Raw genomic sequence first — 20,741 nt, forward strand, 5'->3', positions numbered from 1 at the left:
AAGTGTCTGAGGCCGGATTTGAACTCAGGTACTCCTGAATCCAGGGACGGTGCTTTATCCACTGCGCCACCTAGCTGCCCCCTCCACCTAGCTGCCCCGACCCCTTCCAGTTCTGACATTCTATGGATTTGTTTATTCCCTTTCCAAGCTAAGGAGAAGTTTGAGGCCCCGAAGGCCCCGAATGGATAGCTCTGATAGATCTTTGGAGATGTACTCTTCATTGATCACCTTTTCTACCAAGATTAAAAATTATTATTATGTAATATTACTTATATTATTATAATATAATGCATGTAAGTGGCATTTATATGGTACTTGCAAAACGCTTTACAGGGGCAGCTAGGTGGCACAGTGGATAGAGCACCGGCCCTGGAGTCAGGAGGACCTGAGTTCAAATCTGGCTTCAGACACTTAACACTTACTAGCTGTGTGACTCTGGGCAAGTCACTTAACCCCAATTGCCTCACCAAAAAACAAAAAACGCTTTACAAATATTGCCTTCATTTCACCCTCACCACAGCCCTGAGAGAGGGAGGTGCTCTTACTGTCAGTATTGTTTCCAGGTGGGCTACCTCCTTGGAGCCAAATCACATTATCCGAACTGATGGGTTGAGAGAAAGGGGACATTGTCTGTTACTGCCTAGATCCCCTAGAGGTATCACAGGTCATTATCTTTATTCTTTAATCACTCTATGAACATAGCTATATAATTGAAAGCATATATCCATCCTATTTAACATGGTATTTCCAATACTGTGCTGGTTGTCTAGGCCCCGTTCAAGTTCCTTTTGCTTTCTTCTGTGCATTTTTAAGTGATTCCATTGGCTCTGGCCTTTCTTTTCTTAGACTATATCTATGTAATATGTTATCTGTTTTTCAATATTTAAGAAAAGGGTTTACTTCTAAATGATATCTTCATTACCATGAATATCAGCAGATGATTTAGCTCAAGATTTCCCATTTCAGAGTTAATGGAGGACCAGAGCCAAGCTATTATCTTTGTATCGTGGTCTCTTCACCACAACCCACCATGCCCTCAAAAATGTAGTTTCTAGGTGATTTTATAGTCTACATTTTCTTTTCAACAACTTCAGGACTCTTTTTAGTGATCCTTTAAAAATAATTTTATTGATATGTGTTCCTAAGCATGCCACCTTTAGTGACTCCATTCAGTGGCAATGAGAATTAAATTATCTTTAAGCTCTGTTTGTTCAGCAACATCTTTTCCACAAATCCACAGAGAAGTCCAAACAATCAGAACCACATAAAGTCAGCAAGAAATCAGATCTTCTCAAACTTGAGTTTTGTCATATTTAAATATTACGTACCCATAGACCCTTCAAAGGAGGTAAAATTCACATGAAATCAATACTTTAAAATCACTGTTGCAATTTTGCTTCCAAAGGAGGATGGAGGTAGTGTAAGCATAAATTTAAATACTCTTTCAGAAAAGACACCGAGTATCCCTCTAGAGAATTACTGATTTGGTAGGAGAGAACATTTATTACAGTCATCTCGTGCAGTTTTAAAGCACCTTTACTCCCCAACCATGTTTACTCCTAAGATTTATTCTAATTTTCTATGGAAAATTCTTAACCTTAACCCAATAGCTTAATTAGCATTTAAGTGAACCTCTATTTTGGACAATCCCCCTTTATAGCTGATTCTTGAGACAAAGAGCTCTGAAAGCCTCATTGGAAAGCACTTGTCAGGATAATAAACATTTTATATTTTCTTTTTCAAATGACTGGAAAACAGAATTCTCTCCTCCACACCTCAAGACTCTTGGGATTAGCTCTCTCTTGCTACAAATTATCAGCCTGGTCTTTGCTATATGAGAGTGTCTTTTTAGCCCAAGGTGTTTCTTTCAAGTGTTGTGACCTTATCCTGTAGAAAACAAGCCCAGTTTGGTGCTTCATTTTGAGTACCTCATTCAAAGCTGGAAGGACTATCAAAGGCTCCTTTTCAGAGGAAACATGACCTTTGGCAGACCACTTAACCTTCTCTAGGCCTCCATTTCTTCACTTTTCAAATGAAGGGGTTGGGCTAGATGCCAATAAGACCCCTTCCTGCTCTGATGTTCTTTGATGCTGAGCCCACAAGCTTAACAATTTTCAGGCTCTATCAATTTGATTAGTCCCCACTTGGCTCCCTCAGGATGCCCAAGTGGAATCCACAAGTAGAGGCCTCAAAGGTTTTCACTTTAAACCCACCCTCCTTACTTTTAGGGCTACTGTTTTCCATTCTCTCTATCTAGACATGTCTGGGGCCCTCCTTCTGGGAAACACTAAATTCCTGAGGGTGGTAGGTAGGAATGCCCAGGTTCAACTTTATTGTGATGGAATATGTTCTTGGTATACGGGTCTGATTGGTTTGCATTCCCAGCAGCTATTCCATTTGTCTCAGCATGGTACAGTAGAAAGATCAATGGATTTAGAGTAAAAAGATGTATGTTTAAATCCTATCTTAGTTGTTCCCTACCGGAATAAACTTGGAAAAGTCAGTCAACACTCTCAAAACCTCAGTTTCCTCAATTATAATATAGGGGTTAGTAGGACTAATTGATCTCGGATCCTTTGACTGTTAACCCAATGGTTAATTCTCTGGGTCTTGTGTTGTATGTTGCAGCAATGCTCAGCCCTAATTGACCACCATGGTTATCGCTAGGGAAGAGTTAGAGGAAAACCATAGGAATTATTACTCAGAGGACTTATTAAAACAAAGAGCATTTTTACTATTTAATTTTACCTACCTCTGGACCCCCTTTTGGATGGAGGTAGCTTACTAATGCTAACCAATTATGAAAGAAAGAAATAGGGTGAATTCAGCAAATGGGTTTCATGGGGTTGAAGAGATATTGTTTCCTTGGGGTTGCGACTATGGGGTAAAAGGATACTACTTGCCCTTACTACCTCATTGTCAGAGTGAAGTGAAATAATGTATATGAGGAGAAGTGGTGGGGGAAGATTCCTGGTGTGGGAAACTCCTTTTATCAGCATGGGTTGCAACTCATCTATTACTTAGCAGATAAGGCCAAGGGAGTTATCTTGAAGCAATGAGAGGATAAATTACATTTCCAGGGTTACATACTTAGTAAATATCAAAGGTGGATTTGAACTCAGGTCTTTTGCCTCTCAATGTATATAATTACACTTTGAAAAGCTATAAGGTGCTATAGAACTACACTATTCTAATAAAGAGCCAAAGTGTTGGTCTCCTTTAAAAAACAACCTTGAGGATTTAACTTTCACTGTCTTCAGCATTCTCCAGGTGCTTTCTCTCCTATAGTCCATGCCCCAGGCTAAGAAAGCATGGTTTTCTTTGCTGGGGTAAAATATCTGCAGCATTTTCTTCCTAACACTTTAAGGCATACCAACCTGAACTTGTGGTAGGGGAAGGGATTGTAGAAAAGAAGGGATTCAAAGAATGGAAATCACAAGATTCCTACCCCCCCTCCCCATAAGTAGGATCCTTCAGTGTAGTGTAGTGGAAAGACAAGAGGGAGGAGAGGCAGACAGAGAGAATTCTAGTAAGCTGATGGAGAAAAGTCTGACAGAGGAGGATAGAGAGATACATCACTCTTCTTGTTTAAAGGGACCATTCTCTAGGCTAGGCCAAGGCTGTTTGCTGATCAACTGTATACATTATTCACTTTCCCCATACACAGCTAAACTGGCTCTAATGGAATATAAGTTCCTTAAAGATAGGGACTTAAATGAAAAATCTCTGTGTCCACAGTGCTTGACACAGAAAGTGCTTAATAAATACTTGTGTGAAAATGAGGTGGTACACACTTCTAATCCCAGCTACCGAGTGACTGAGTCCAGTAGATGTCTTGGGCTCTGGAGTTCTGGGCTGCAACAGACCAAACCAATTAGACGTGGCACAGTGGATAGAATGCTAGGCCCAGAGTCAGGAAGACTTGAGTTCAAATCTGGTCCTAGTCACTTACTGTCTAATTCTGCTCAAGTCACTTTAATCTCTGCCTCAGTTTCCTCAACTGGAAAATAGGGATAATAATAACACCTGTGATGTTTAAAATCTAATGTGGGTCCTAACCTGCCCTCCCAGTTTTTTTTTTTTGGGGGGGGGGGAAACTGGCTAAGATTACTGATAAATTCAGCAAGAGTTTAGGCTTTTAAGTATTCGTTAAAGTGTATTAGAAGTTAGTGAAGAGAGAGAATGGAAAACCCTAACCTAGATCTATGCGGGATAGTCAGAGAGAAATCCTTCCTTTTCCTAGCAGCCCACATGAAGTTCTGCCGCTAAGCCATGTCCCAGATGAAAAGAGGCCCTCTCTTTTTCTCGGTCTCTCTTAGCAGCCAAGCTGAAGTCCGAATGAAAGAGAGATCCAGCAAGCCACCCTCACCTTCCTACTTCCTGTCTCCCTCCTCAAAAGGGGAGGTCCTTCAAGCCGATTGGTTGAGGGTGGTCTCCTGTTGATGTTGTGGTCCACAGCCTCTGAGAACAACACTCTACTCAGGGTCAGCCAGGCATGGTCTTGTTTTTATCAATCTTAAGTAGGTTCTCAGTCAGTTTCTCAGTCTCACCCAATTCAATCAATTCCAAATCAATCTTCAGGTGGGGCCCCTGGGTGTCTGCCAAATCCCATTATTTTATCACACATCTATATCCCACGATCAATGAGGTAATATTTATAAAGCACTTAGAGTACCTTTTATACAGTAGATGCTTAATATGTACCTGTTTCTTTCCTTCCAATTGGGTGTCTCCCAAGGCAGGGGTGGTGACAGGGAAATGATACGATATGTTATGAGGCTGTTAAATAGGGGCAAATTGGCAAAAACGTCCCTGCTAATTAGAGTGAGATCAGGCCCAAGTACTTGCACTTCCAGTTTCCATGAGAGTAGGAGAGGTGGTCTTTAAAAAAAAGAGATCTCAACCCTCTCAAGTCTGAGAGCTTGTATTATTCCATATCTTTGAGGGTTACTCTTCTTTGTCCTAATAATAGCTCTCACTCATAGTGCTTTATGATCAGAAAGCACTTTAGATACATTTGATCTTCACAGCAACACTTTGAGGTATGTCCCAGTATTTTCCCCATTTTACATATGGGGAAAAATGGGGCTCAAAGAGGTCATGGCATGTTTAGGGCCAAACCATTAGTAATTATATGAGGTTAAATTTGAGCCCAGGTCTCTCTGACTCTAAGTCTAGCATTTTACCTGATTGGCTGTATGGCCTTTCTCCTACTACCTACAAGATGGATCTTTTATTTTAAAAAACCTTCATTTTCAGATTCTATAATGATGAAATATTTTTTTTTGAGAACTCCACATTTGCCTTTGGGTAATCAGAGGACAGAAAACCTTATGGGAAATGTTTCTTTAGCCATCATTACCCCAATTGAGGGAGCTTCTGTTATTGTCACTGGTCTTCTTTTGTCTCTGCCAATTATTACTTCTTTCAATTAAAAATTAAAAACAACAAAAAGCACATACACAAAAACCCTGCAACTCAACCCTTGAGCCAGACTGAAATTAAAGAACAAGCTCATCAATTGCCTTTACTACTAGATACTTCTCTCCTGTGTTTCCTGGGTGGAAATGTTGCATACAAATGGACCAGACAGTCAATCCTCTTCCTACATGACAGCCAGGGAAAGGGCGACTGAATGAATTTTGAATTCTGCTCTATAACAACTCAGAATGAGAATTAAAGAGAGAACTTTGGGAAGCTTTTTTCCCCAAGCACTTGAAGTAAATGCACAAAACCGAAATAGGGATAAATGGAGTTTCCAGCTTTCCCATCACAAAAGGAAAAAGGCTTTCTGAGATAATGTGCCAGACATTTATCAACAATGGTCCCAACTCCCTGGATTAAAACCAGCCAGGTAGCATGTCTGTGTTGGATCCAGTGAGGATTTTTTCTAAATGTGTGTCTGAAAACCCTGGGCACCAGATACAAAGAACATAAATCTAGAACTACAGAATCATAGAAATTCAGTGTAGGAAGGAACCTCAGAAGTGTTTTAGTTTAACCCCCTTATTTTATACATGAGGAAAGAAAAGCACAGAGAGGTGATATGACCTGCTCACAGTCGCATAGGAAGTTAATAGTTTGGGCTACACTAAAACGACTCTGTGTGGGCGTGAAAAGGCAGGTGATATTGACAGAACTTTCTTTGGGGAGAGAGCAATGGAGGGATGAGGATGGGCTTCCAGTAATACAAAAGGACACTTTAGCTGAGTTTGGAAGGAAGTCTACAAAGTGAGGTGAGGAGGGAGTTCATTCCAGTCATGGGAGACAGTCTACACAAAAGTGTGGAGGAGATAATGAATGTTGACAGTGGCCAATAGTTAGCAAGTCAGTTTAATCTGCATGAGGAACCTGCAAGAGAAAAGGAAAGAGGAAAGGAAAGGATATAGTGGTGTGATATAACTCTGGGAAGAAAGGTTAGAGTCAGCCTAAGAAAGTCTTTAAAAGCCAAACAGGAGGGTTTTTGTTTTTTCACCTTCATATCTTAGTAAAACAGTTCGGGAATAAGCATTTATATAGCATCTACTATGTGGTAGGCATTGTGCTAAATGCTTTTCTTTCTTTCTTTCCTTTCCTTTTTGCTTTCCTTTTTTTCCTTTCCTTTCCTCCCTTTCCCTCTTTCCATTCTTTTCCTTTCCTCTTTCCTCTTTCCTCTTTCCTCTTTCCTCTTTCCTCTTTCCTCTTTCCTCTTTCCTCTTTCCTCTTTCCTCTTTTCCCTTTTCCCTTTTCCCTTTTCCCTTTTCCCTTTCCCTTTCCTTTCCTTTCCTTTCCTTTCCTTTCCTTTCCTTTCCTTTCCTTTCCTTTCCTTTCCTTTCCTTTCCTTTCCTTTCCTTTCCTTTCCTTTCCTTTCCTTTCCTTTCCTTTCCTTTCCTTTCCTTTCCTTTCCTTTCCTTTCCTTTCCTTTCCTTTCCTTTCCTTTCCTTTCCTTTCCTCTCCCCTTCCTTTCCTCTCCCCTTCCCTTCCTTTCCTCTCCCCTTCCCTTCCTTTCCTCTCCCCTTCCCTTCCTTTTTTTTTGGGTGAGGCAATTCAGGTTAAGTGACTTGCTCAGGGTGACACAGCTAGTAAGTGTCAAGTGTCTGAGACAGGATTTGAACTCAGGTCCTCCTGAATCCAGGGCCAGTGCTCTATACACTGCGCCACCTGCACCACCTAGCTGCCCCTCCTTCCTTCCTTTTTATTTTATTTTATTTTGTGAGGCAGTTGGGGTTAAGTGACTTGCCCAGGGTCACACAGCTAGTAAGTGTTAAGTGTCTGAGGCCAGATTTGAACTCAGGTCCTCCTAACTCCAGGGCCGGTGCTCTATCCACTGCGCAATCTAGCTGCCCCTTCCTTCCTTTTTAAACAAATATCTCATTTGATTCTCACAACAACCCTTCAAGATGGGTGCTATTATTACTCCCATTTTAAAATTGAAGAAACTGAGGCAAACAGAGGTCAAGTGACATAGCTAGGTCATGATCACATAGCTAGTAAATGTCTGAGGCTGAATTCTGACTCCACACTCAGCACTCTATCTACTGTGCCACTAAGCAGTCTTAGAGCAAGGATTCTTCACTTGGAGTTCATAAAATTCCAATTCCTGGGGGGGGGGGGTCGGGGGATGGATTATATGGGTAGATTGTGTGTGTGTGTGTGTGTGTGTGTGTGTGTGTGTGTGTGTGTGTGAGAGAGAGAGAGAGAGAGAGAGAGAGAGAGAGAGAGAATGAATAAATGAAAACGAGAATGAGAACAAGAATTTGGATGGAAAAAATTGCATATTTTCACTAATGTCAGGGCAGCTAGGTAGCTAGGTGGTGCAGTGGATAAAGTACTGGTCCTGGATTCAGGAGGACCTGAATTCAAATCCAGATGCAGCCACTTGACACTTACTAGCTGTGTGACCTTGGGCAAGTCACTTAACCCTCATTGCCCTCCCCCCTCCCCCCCAAAATATAAGCATCTTCTGTGCTTCATTAGATTAATTGATGCTTAGAGATTTGAAGGGGCCCGTGTGAATTCCCTAACCTGGTCCAAAAGTGAATCTTAGAAGACTTTCAAAGTCCTTATATTTCAAACATTTAAAAAATTAAAAGAATATTTTTACTAATGTCTCGTGGAAAGTTAACATTTTCCTTAGTTTTGAATTAAAAAAAAACCTGCCCTCAATATTCTGAGAAGGGTTCCATTAGTTTTCTGAAGTTTTCCATGAACTACACCAAAGGAGTTCACAATACAAAAAATGTTAAGAACTATTGTACTAGAAGAAAGAGACAATCATTGGAAATTCAGAGACTACTGAACAACAAAAGGTGTTGGCAAAACAAGGAGATCCCTCCTCTAAGACTCCTAAATTCTGTCAATATGTGAATTATACTTAACGGTCTCCAGTAACAGCTTGCAGCACCATGTTTAGGCTCTTGAAGATTTCCTCTTCAACTTCACCTTGATCTTTGTTTCCAACGAGTTTGAGACCCTCCAGGTGTTGGCTGAGGGAATCTGGTTCAAAAATGAGAAAAGGTCAGTTCAGCATTCTAGAAGAGGCCTCTCCTGAGCTTTTCGCTAGGGCCGGGACATGACAAAATTGTGAACTTGGCAGCAGCATTTTTCTACCTTCCCACATCCTTTTCCCTTTCCCCTAATCCTTTAATCAGTTTTCTCTACTCCTCTCAGACCTTGAGAGTCAATGGCACTATAGTGTGAATTAGTTCAATATTAATATTTGCAATATTAAACAGAACCCAAAGGGAGAAGGACACAGAAATGAAAGGCAGAATTGCTGGCACTATGTAATCCAATATGGGCAAATATATCGAGGTCACAGATATAGTCCTGGAAGTCTTTAAATGATACTGTGTAAATGACTGCCTACTCCGTATATATGTAAGATTAGACACTACTCACTTAAATTTACAGTATTTAGACATAGAAAAGACCTAAGATGTAACCCAAACTATCCCTTTCATTTTACAGAAAAAGAAACATGAAAGAATTTGAAATAGAGTTTGAAGAACTAGAAAATGTGAAGTTTTCCTAAGGTTACACAGCTATTAAGTAGAAGAAATAGGATTTGAACCCAGGTCCTTTAATACTTAGGGAAGCTAGGCAGTATAGAAGATAGAATGCTGGGCCAGGAGTCAGGAAGACCTGAGTTCAAATCTGAACTCAGACATTTAGTAGCTGTGTGACCTTGGGTAAGTCACAACCCTTTTTGCCTCAGTTTCTCATCTGTAAAATGACCTGGAGGATGACAATTGCAAATCCCTTCAGTATCTTTGCCAAGAAAACCCCAAATGAGATCATGAAGAGTTGAACATGACTGAAAAATGACTTAACAACAACAACCTTTAATACCAAACTCCATATTAAGATACAACAAAGGAAGCTCAAAAGCCTCTCAGAGCAAAAGTATGTCAGTGATGCTAAGGAGCCAAGATTTCGTGGTCAGGAATTAAATCTCAGATACTACTTGTTCATGAAGTTCATACTTAATCTTGATAAAATCCATCTATGAGGGTGTGTTGTTATGAAAGGAACCAGGCTCTGGAGGGGAAAGAGTCAGGAGACCTGGGTTCTAATCTTGCTTGTACCACTAACTGGTTATGTGACCTTGCATAATTTGCTTCCCCCCTGTAGGCCTGCATTTCCTCATCTTTTAAATGAAAAGGTTGCATGAAATGATCTATAAAGCGCCTTCTAGTTTTGACAGCCTGTAAAATACACTAGAGTTGGGAGAAGCAAGAGGTGGGGTGCACATCTGCTGTTAAAAAGCCCCTGAGAACAGGTCAGTCAGGGGTTAGTGAGATAGTATTCCATTCTTGTCCCCATATCCTTAATGAGCCCAATTCATTATGACCTAGAAAATCACTTTACTCTTGTATCTCATCAGACTGTAACTGCATTAGGAGATTTTAAATTAAGTTTCTAAGGTTTGAAAGTGAGAAGGGGACAAAATGGATGCTCCACTTGGATGAGCTGGTTCTGTAAGTAGAGCGTGGAGCCAGCATCAGGCTGGTCAGGCAAAGGAACGGTACAGTGGTAATTAACCATCCAGATGTGGGGGATTTCTCCAGGGGCTGATCAGCAGAATTACACCATATGCATAATGACACTTCTAGTCCTTGAAAGGACTCCATATGGTGAGAGTCCAGCCCATTATCAAATTACAACCCACACTCCCTGAGAAGGAGGAGGGAAGTGGTTTTCCCCAGGAGAAGGAGGCCTGGGGCCTAGACTGCAAATGCCATTGGAAGAGGGAGTGGGGGAAGAAACCTCTGCTGTTGAAACCTGACTCTAATTCAAAATGTCAGACTGTTCCCTATTCTTTCTGTCCACCTTTTCAACTTTCCTTAGTTAAAGCTTTGCTCTTTTGACACATAACCTGGAGTCCCTGTCTAAAATCAATCATTTAAGAAGCATTTATTGAATGTGCAAAGCATTGTGGGAGACACAGAGACTCCAGGGAAGCAAGCCATTCATTGGAGGTTACTGGGCCTCGGGGAAAAGGGCCTGTCAAAAAACACACTGTCCATTACTGCTTTCCCCCCAGTCCCTCTTCTCACCAACCCATCTGTCATTTACATCCAGGTGAAAGTAGATTGAAATGAAAGTTAAGGGCAAACTAAAATGGAAAAGAATGCATTAAGAAATCTGTTTAGGGTGGAGAAAAGTAGGATGCCTCACCATCTTTTTCTGATTTGCCTTCCTGATGGTAGGAAGTTCACACACACATATATACACACACACACACACACACACACACACACACGTATATACATATGCATATACTTGTAAAGATAAATATATAAATTTCTTGTCATGGCACCAGCTGTCAGAGAGACCTCCATTCTCCCCAATGAGGTATCTCTTCAGTCATTGCCCTGTTCCTAGAAAGGTGAATCCACTTAAATCATGGGGCCCATATCTGGAGTACTCTGGGGCTGATTCCTCATGTGATGTTTGATTTTTGCCCTCAGGAAGTACAGCATCCTGGAACAAAGGCTGAGGCTGGAGTTTGAGACCTGGGTTCAAATCTGGCCTCTAGTGATAAATAGCTATGTGTGACTATGGACATGTGGGCAGCCTCTTTGAACTTGGTCTTTCCTCATTTGTAAAATGGAGACATTGGCACAAGTTCAACGTAATTTCTGAGGGTACTGAGTTCCTTTCTTTTCAGTGCTTTGTAACCTGTAAAGCTTTACAGAAATATGACTTGTCCTTGTTACTGCAGTCTCAATTGGGGGAAAAAGCCATGCACTTCTCAAAAGATAATTAACAACTCAAGGCAATATGTGTTAAATGCCCAATTAGAGGTGAGGATTCTAGATGGTCAGAGGAGATATGGAGAGCTGGGAAAGGTAATAAGGCCATCATGGAGAGGGTGAGATGAGCTAGACTTTGAAGGCTATTAAAATGGGTGAATCGATATTTACACAATAGGTGATTTACAACTGTATGTAGGAAAATGAACTAGGAAACATTAACATCTTTGTAATAGTCACGATCATTATTATACAATAATCTGATGTTCTGAGTTCACTGTCAACAGGAGGAAATGCTTCAGGGTGTAGATGCAGCTATATTGAGCCATTCCTACTCTTTTTTTTTTTCGGGGCAATGAGAGTTAAGTGACTTGCCCAGGGTCACACAGCTAGTAAGTGTCAAGTGTCTGAGGCTGGATTTGAACTCAGGTCCTCCTGACTCTAGGGCCAGTGCTTTATCCACTGCGCCACCTAGCTGCCCCATTCCTACTCTTACTAGATCTCCAACTTGCTGGCCAATGGGTCAGGAGAGGAGTTTATGGCCATGGTACCAATACCTAACTGCCCTGTATAAAGAAGAAGCTCCTGGCCTCATTAGTCCTAAGGGGATTGGAGAGATGTTGATCACTATCCCTTTCTCTTTGACACTTGAGTTCATGCTTCCTTAAAACTTCAGAGCACAGTGTTCAGATCAGAGGACCTGAGTGTGAATCTACCTGTGCTCCTTATGGCCTGCATGAGCTAAAGAATATCATATAACTTTTGGAGGGCTCAGTTTCCTTTTAAATAACATGAGGGATTCATTTCAGCTTTTATCTCCTATGATCCTATAATCTCTTTTTTCATCCATCCTCTCCACTGCTACTAAAAGCTATACAATAATAGGATTTCCCTTGACATCCAGAAAAGCTCCAATGCTAACGTTAACTTCTGATCTTTTTTTTTTTCAGGGCAATGAGGGTTAAGTGACTTGCCCAGGGTCATACAGCTAGTTAAATGTCAAGTGTCTGAGGCTGGATTTGAACTCAGGCCCTCCTGAATCCAAGGCCAGTGCTTTATCCACTGAGCCATCTAGCTGCCCCCCAACTTCTGTTCTTAAATGAACTCCAAAGGCTCTTAGGAATATGAAGGCTGTTGAGGGTTCCCCTTTATTTCCAAGTGTAGCTCCTTCATGAACCTGATTATATAGGAGAAGAGACTTGTGGGGAGAGGTGATCATTGTCTTCAAGTATTTGAAGGAACTGCTGTTACAAAGAGGAGTGGTTAGCCCTAAAAGGCAGAACTAGGAACAATACACAGGCAGATTGTAGCTTGATAGAAGGAACTTCACAAATGAGATGGATTGCCCCAGGAGCTAATGAATTTTCTAAAACTGGTGTAACGATTGGAATGACGCCACCTGCTGGATACTTACTGTAGAGGAGTTCTGCCCATGAAGGGAAGGTCTTTGAGGGCAAGACCAGGAGTCAGGAAGTGACGCGGGCTAGTGGGAGGAGGAAGGAAGAGACTGGCGCTCAGTCTCGTTTTCTCTTTCCTCTGGACTCGGGTGGAGAGCGGAGCTAGAAATGTGCTCTCCCTTTAATAGATAGGAATCTAGGCCTTTCTCTCTCTTTACCAAATTCTTATTCTCCTTAATAAATGCTTAAAAGTCTAACTCTTGCTAAAGCTTATAATTTATTGGCGACCACTCATTAAATATTTTAGACAGACTAGCTAGAATTTTAGCCCTTAACAGATGGCGACCACGAAGGGACTCGAACCCTCAATCTTCTGATCCGGAATCACATGCATGAAGTCAAGGTATGGCCGAGGGAACGGCTTTTGACTAATGTTGAGGTTGGATTCTCTTGGTTTAATATTTTATTTTATTTTTCCCCACAATATTGTACAGATGGCTGGAAGTATTCATCCCACCCATCTCACTTCTACACCTGGCTTCTATGCTCCCTCCTATATGCCTGATGCCATGGACATCTCAAATCCCATGCATCTGATTAAGTCTGACTCAGTTTCCTCCAATATGTTCAGTGGCATGGACATATATTCCATCCACCTATTTTAAGCCTGGTATACTGCATGGGCAGTATATATTGCTCAAGTGTGGGAATGCTCATATCCCATCATTTCTCTGTTCTTTTATGGTAACCCCCATAATTATCTCAGGTGTCATGATAAATACAGTGTTGAATTTGGCCTTGACACCTGTTACCAATTATATTAGATTTTTAAATTTCTCATAATGGCATGAGGATAATTAGGTAGATGATGCAAAAAATGATGAAACAAAGATAAAAATTATTTTAAAAAATTAATATCACAGCAATTGTCTTCTCAATTACCCTCCATAAGGGGGGACTATAGTAATATTATAATTTTAAAGAATGTTTCAATTTTTGTTTTATTATATGTTTCATGTGTAACAACTAAGATTCTGAATTCCCTTAGACATGTTTTTGAGAACTTTCATTGTTTGATTTGATTATTGACAAAGCTATTTTAAAGTTGTGTTAAGCTCAATTTTGTAGGAAATTTTCCTGGCTGATTACCAGCATCCACACATCAACCCCTGAAAAGACTTCCATTCCATGACTACACCTAGAGGACATCTAAGAAAAGACTTTCAGAGACTTTAAATGAACAGTTTTGATTTGTTGTTTTTGTTGTTTTTTTTCTCTTTCTGTTATAATATACACCATCTGTAACATGTATTCTCTGCAGAGGCCCTCCCTTTGCAAGACTAATGTCAAAGCGTCGGTTCATGAGGACAAAAAAAAAATCACCCCTCTGGACAAAACTTTCCTCTCTTCCTTTTCTATATTGTCGTTCACATATTATTAGTTAGCAATAGTTATTATATTCTTTTTACTGTTCCGTCAAGGAAACATTTTGTTTCTTGAGGAACAACAGGGGGGACTGTAACGATTGGAATGACGCCACCTGCTGGATACTTACTGTAGAGGAGTTCTGCCCATGAAGGGAAGGTCTTTGAGGGCAAGACCAGGAGTCAGGAAGTGACGCGGGCTAGTGGGAGGAGGAAGGAAGAGACTGGCGCTCAGTCTCGTTTTCTCTTTCCTCTGGACTCGGGTGGAGAGCGGAGCTAGAAATGTGCTCTCCCTTTAATAGATAGGAATCTAGGCCTTTCTCTCTCTTTACCAAATTCTTATTCTCCTTAATAAATGCTTAAAAGTCTAACTCTTGCTAAAGCTTATAATTTATTGGCGACCACTCATTAAATATTTTAGACAGACTAGCTAGAATTTTAGCCCTTAACACTGGAGCTCTTTGACTTCAAGGTAGAAGATCACTTGTCAGGGATGCTTGTTATAGAGAGGATTCAGGCTCCAGGTGGGGAGTTGAACAAGATGATCTCTGAAGTCCCTTCCAAACTCTCAGAGTCATTGATTTTATGATTAGAATAATGTGATAGTTGATAGATGGATTGATACTCCCTTAATTCCTATGCCCTATTACCTGAAATCACCCCAATCAGGAATTCTTATCCTCTTAAAGGATAAAGCAGGTTAAAAACAAATCAGGTTGGTGGGGGAGATAATTTGGAGAGAGCCTTTTGGCTCACCATTACATAAATGATCACATGGCCCTGGGCTGATAAGACCCATATGCTCCTCAGTCCAATTACTCATATATTCTCATGAGATCAAGGTCATTCAGCTGCAGGCTCAATGTCATCTGGCCTCTTGGGAACTCAGCCTAGAAAGGAAAGATGCTCCTTATTCTTTTTTTTAATTAATAAAGTATTTTATTTTTTTCCGTTACATGTAAAGATAGTTCTCAACTTTTGTTTATACAAGCTTTACAATTTCAGATTTTTCTCCCTCCCTCCCCTCCCTCCCCCCTTCCCTAGACAGCAGGTGCTCCTTATTCTTGATACCAGAGTCTGGAACTAATGTAGCAACCTCAAGAAAACAACACTCAAATACAATCAGTCATATAACTACATACTAATAACCTATGATTTCATTATGTCCTTTGCTGACTTCTATTAGCATACCACTCATAGCATTGGGTCTAAACTTCTTCCTTTGAAGTTCAAAATCCTTCACAGTTAGCACCATTCAACTTTACCAGCTTCATGTCTTACTTCTTCTCTATACAAAATTATTTACCTAATCAGGTTGTAATACTTGCTTTACCCTGGACATAACCATGAGTAGTCCTGCATTTGATCCTCCACACATGTTATTCTCTGCCTGAAGGGCCTGTCTTTGGAATTTCTACCCACCCTTCTAGACACAGCTCAAGTTCTACTTATCCTATGAAGTTTTATCTGATCATATCAAGTGGAAGCATTCACTCTTCCTGTTCTGTAGTATTCCAAGGGGACCTCAGAAGTACCTGAAGAATTGATTGTGGTTGAATGAACGTTAGTCAATGGGGAGGTAGGAAATTCATCATTAGCTTTAGCCCAGCACTGAGTAGCAGAGAGTCCTTTAAGAGAATAAGGATTCCCAATTGGGGAAATTTCAGGTAATAGGGCAAAGGAATTGAGGGAGCATCAATCTACCTTTCAACAAGCAATAACTAAAGATCCACTATTCAAGGTGCTGGGGACATAAACCAAAAATGAAATAGTGACTGTTACCAAGGAGCTTATAACTTAGCTTTCAGAGGGAAACTTGGTTTCTTGATTCTGGTGGAGCAAACATGATTGGAACGCAGCTTCTTGATTGGTTATATGAAATCAAGTAGTCTGATTCATGAGTTAAGCTTCCCAATGCCAACGCCAAGGATAAAAAAAAAAGACTGGAAGGGACACTGGCCATACCCAATCATGGTAGGTCATAATATTAACTGGAGAGTCCTTTAAGGCAGTTAACAAGACTATTGCATCCCTTGGGTAGGATGGACTTCAATGTAGTTTCTTAACCTTAACTATTTGTCTAATCTCCTCTATGACCACACTCATTGATCACTTTTCCATACATTTGCTTAATATTGTTACTTTACTTTTTCCATGTTTCCTACTAGGTTGCAGTCTGTATCAGGTCAGAGATCTTATAATCATAACAATAATTTGCATAGAAGCTTAGATAGTTTTCATTTGATCTTCACAATAACCCTCTAAGGAATATCACACTGTTATTATTATACCCATTTTACAGATGAGGAAACTGAGATTCAGAGTGCTTAAATGACTTGCCCAAAGTCAAGAAGTTAGAACTATGGAATGTTATATCTGGGTAATTCCATCTGAGATATCATCTGCTTATTTTAAAGAATAAAGAAACTCAGCTTCAGAGAGAGAGAGCTCTACCCCAAAACAAACTGCAAGTGAGTATGGGAGATGAATTAAGCTGCTTTTTGGGGGTTGCAAATAGAAGGATACACACACATATCGATATATATACACACATATTTGTATGTGTACAGCACTAGTATTATTATAAACATTTTAAAGATGAGGAAACAGACTCAGTGCTTAAATGACTTAAATGACATGAAATATCTCTATGAGAGTCATGGGATGAGACCCATCTAAGGTAGATTCCTAGCTTCCCCTTTTTATTTCCTTATGTTATTTCCAGTAAAAGTGCCTTGCTGCTTGGCCTGTGTATGTGTATGTATATATATGTATGTGTGTGTGTGTATATATGTATATATATGCACATATGAATTATGGATATATATCTATAACTGTTTCCTGCCTTTCTTTTATTATGCTTTGTGAAGATTAAATTAGGAGATATTTATAAAATACTTAGCACATGGCAGGTGCTTAATAAATTCTTGCTCCCTTCCTTTTCCCCAACCCCTTCCTTATCATCAGTTAGTGATGATTCATTGTATGTGGCTGTTAAGATTCTGGCTTTGCTGGGAATAAGATGAGAAGATAGGGATAGGCCTAGTGACTATTAGATCCACTTCTATAGTGAGGACAATCTTACAGTACTGTGAGGGAAAGAATAACCAAACAACTGCCAGATGAAAAACGACATCTTAGTAGAGATGGGAACACCACTGACACTGCCTAGTCCCTTGGAGAGTTCTAGATATTGTGGGGCTCCCCAGTGTCAGGGGAATTCCACTTTTGCAATATTAAAGCTAAGTTGATTGTATGTCTCCCCTGCTCCCAACATAGCCAACCATGTATATTGGTGATATCCAGAGGAGAGACCCAATAGGAATAGAAAGGAATAAAAGCCTGGCATGAATTCCTACTGAGTGCCTGATGTAATGGAATGAGCATTGCACTGGTAATCAGAAGACCCAAGTCTTAGATTGTGTTCTGTCATGGCCTTACTATATGATGCTGGGGAAGTCATTTAACTTGTCTGAACGCTGGTTTTCTCTTCTGTTCTGTTTGCTTCATAGGTTTTGTGTAAATCCCAAATGAGATAATGTATTTGATAGTTCATAAAGACTTCAAGAAAGGAGTCTAAAAACCTGAGTTTGTGTCTTGCCTCAGAAACTTACTAGATGTTTAACTCTGGACAAGCCACTTAACCTCTATGAGTCTCAGTTTCCTCATCCATAAATTGGGGATCATGATAGAACTTAAACAGAGGGATGATAAACTTATATAACATAGATAACATGTAAAATATCTAGCAAACCATAAAGCACTTTATAAACATCAGCTTTTACAAATATTGTTTTCATTATTGTATCCTTCAAGGGGCATTAATTATTACTGTAGCCTGGCTACCATGCAGCTGGCCAGGACTCTTGCGGGGCCTAGTCAAGGGTTGGCACTGGGTAAATTTTTGAAGTTAAATAAAGTTCTCTGCTCTTCTTTCTCCCCATGACTGTTAGATGCCATGGCGTTTTCCCACTGCTTTCTCTCTTGTCACCCAGTCACAAAGAAAGGTGGTTTAACAAGATTTTTTATACTAAGGTGATAAGAGCACTCTCCCTTCCTAGGGATATTTGCATTTTAAAAGAGGAGCTTTGAGTGGATATTCCTTAAAGCAAAGGGATGGCCTACAGGTTATAGAATTTAGATATTGGTAAGGGAAATACTCCAATCACTGTATGGAGTACTTCTACTTGTCAGTAAGGTCAGCCCTGGTCCAATCTCTAAAGGAGAGTTCCAAAATGTATTGCAGATAGAAGCCTATAGAAAAGCAGTTTTGTCATCTATATTGGAGTCTGACTGGGGTGGGGGTGGGGGTGGGGGCAGAGAAAACACTGGGAAGTTCTTAGGTTTAGAGCTGACCTGGGTCTCTTTTTGTTCTAATGACATGGGCATTTTTTTAAAAAATGATATGGGGTGGGGCAGCTAGGTGGCACAGTGGATAAAGCACCAGCCCTGGATTCAGGAGGACCTGAGTTCAAATCTGACCTCAGACACTTGGCACTTACTAGCTGTGTGACCCTGGGCAAGTCACTTAACCCTCATTGCCCTGCAAAAACAAAACAAAACAAACAAACAAACAAAAAAATGAGATCAGGGTAGGAGGATAGTGATTATGAGCCCAGGGACTATTCTTTTCACAGTATAATTCTCCCCTTGCCTTGTTTTTTGTGTCAGTGAAGAAGGTGCTATTTCTATGTATCCTAAGAGCAGAGATCAATCTGCTCTTAGAATAAGCATCACACAGTACTGATTATTCCATGAATAGGATTTTTAGAAGAGACTTTAAAGATTGTCTAAGCTTTTTATTTTACAGATGAGGAAATAGACACCTAGTGGAGTAGAGGCAACACAGTAGTGGAATTGGGTTAGGACCCAGGTGTTGTAACTCCTTTTTTTTTTTTTTTTTTTGCAGGGCAATAAGGGTTAAGTGACTTGCCCAGGGTCACACAGCTAGTAAGTGTCAAGTGTCTGAGGCCAGATTTGAACTCAGGTCCTCCTGAATCCAGGGCTAGTGCTTTATCCACTGCTCCACCTAGCTGCCCCCTTCTAACTCCTAATCCAATGTCCTTTCCACTATTCCACATTTGAAACATGGTAAAATAAAGTAGTTTTCAATATTTTTTACTCTAAAACCAGTATTATTCTTTGTCTTTGCTATGAAGAATCCTGACACACTATAGAAGAATTGGGACATTCATGTAATTACCAGTGAAAGTTCCATACAAATTCATGTCACACTTGTACATGTACAACCTTTGAGAAGAAGTGATATATGTATATATACACATGTATATGCATATACACATACATACACACATACACAATACACATATCCATACACATACACATACAGGTTTATGTATATATACGATACATATACATATTTACACATGCATACATATACACATATATATGTGTATATGTATATAGATGTGCATACACACATATATATGGGGAAAAAACCCACTGGGTTTGAGAATCAATAAACCACAGCTTAGACTTTACCTCTAACTAGCTGTGTGATCTTGGCCAAGTTGATTGCCATACGTAGACTTGGATTTTCTTATCTGTAAGAAGCAGGGAAGGTGGGCAGAATGTTGCTTTCTACCTATCTCCCACAATCTTCTATCTAATATCCTGAGATTTGATGAGTTCAGTGCTGTTAGTATTTAGTGATTAGAGTAAGAGAGTGAATGATCTATTGTGATGCTGGCCTCATGCTTTTGTCTATAAAGTACTTTCTACCACTCTTTATGCCAGACTTTTATAAGTATTCTTTGGTGCAGATGTGGTTTAAAATAGGTAATAATCCCTGATTTTCCATTCTGACTGGATGGGATTCATGGGAAGTTCTGTGCTCAGAGCTGGGTGATAGGAAAACCATGGATAATAGGATAAAGATAAACCCTTATGTCCCCTGATTTATGAGAGACTAGAAGGGCTTTTATCTAGGTCCATTGATTGAATCAGTTGAAATATTTCTTTGGCAGTCATATGATGAGACCCATCTAGGGTCTCCTTGTTTCCCTTTCGTGCTTCATGTCCTTTCCAGTAAAAGCCTACCCTGCTGCTTGGCCTGCTCTCTTCTGACTTGGTGGCCATCTCAATGATGGGTGCTTATTCTACACTATGTATCCATATCCCATTGATTACCCTAGGTACTAACTCTGGAGACCTAGAGGAAGCTTTCCTTAAATTTTGGAGAGGCAAGAAATGAGTGAATTTGGCCATCTGTTTTGGTCCATTGCCTGTGTGTATCCTTTTTTGGGTCTGTGAGTGGCCTGAGGCTCCCTTCAAAGGGAGTGCTGAATGCCTGTACCATCTGTTGGTTGTCACTAGGCCTGGCAATGGCTCTTTAGAAAGCGTGTACTGGACATTCTGTCCATCTAGAAAAGGCTTGGGACAAACCTTGATCCAGCAGAGCTGCTGTGCAAGGATGTAGACACCTTCATGCTGTGTCTCAGGTTATTCCAATTCACCATGAGACTGGGCACTGGGATAAATGGCCTTACAGATGTCTGATCACAGACACCACATGCTGTAGGCTTGCAGGGATAACTTTAGAAAGGGAAGTGAGACAGACTAAAAAAGGAATTTGGAACACATGCAAATTCCGGAACACCCAGGTGCTGGTTCAGAGTCTTCTGCTTTCAAAGCTGGGGCTCTGATGGTAGCTCTTACAGCAA

The 20,741-nt window shown here is 40.4% G+C and overlaps 1 protein-coding gene across 2 annotated transcripts in view; it reads right to left on the minus strand.

Moving 5' to 3' along the window:
* The window catches only part of LOC122738015 (rap1 GTPase-GDP dissociation stimulator 1-like), an 84,160-nt gene that overhangs the window by 44,329 nt on the left and 19,090 nt on the right, over nucleotides 1–20,741 (minus strand). For both annotated transcript variants that reach the window (XM_043980058.1, XM_043980059.1), the window contains one exon: nucleotides 8,359–8,475. In XM_043980058.1, coding sequence (XP_043835993.1) covers nucleotides 8,359–8,475 — 117 coding nt within the window. The remainder of the gene's footprint in view (nucleotides 1–8,358; nucleotides 8,476–20,741) is intronic.

The sequence above is a fragment of the Dromiciops gliroides genome, chromosome 2 (assembly GCF_019393635.1).
Source record: "Dromiciops gliroides isolate mDroGli1 chromosome 2, mDroGli1.pri, whole genome shotgun sequence".
Classification (NCBI taxonomy): Eukaryota; Metazoa; Chordata; class Mammalia; order Microbiotheria; family Microbiotheriidae; genus Dromiciops; species Dromiciops gliroides.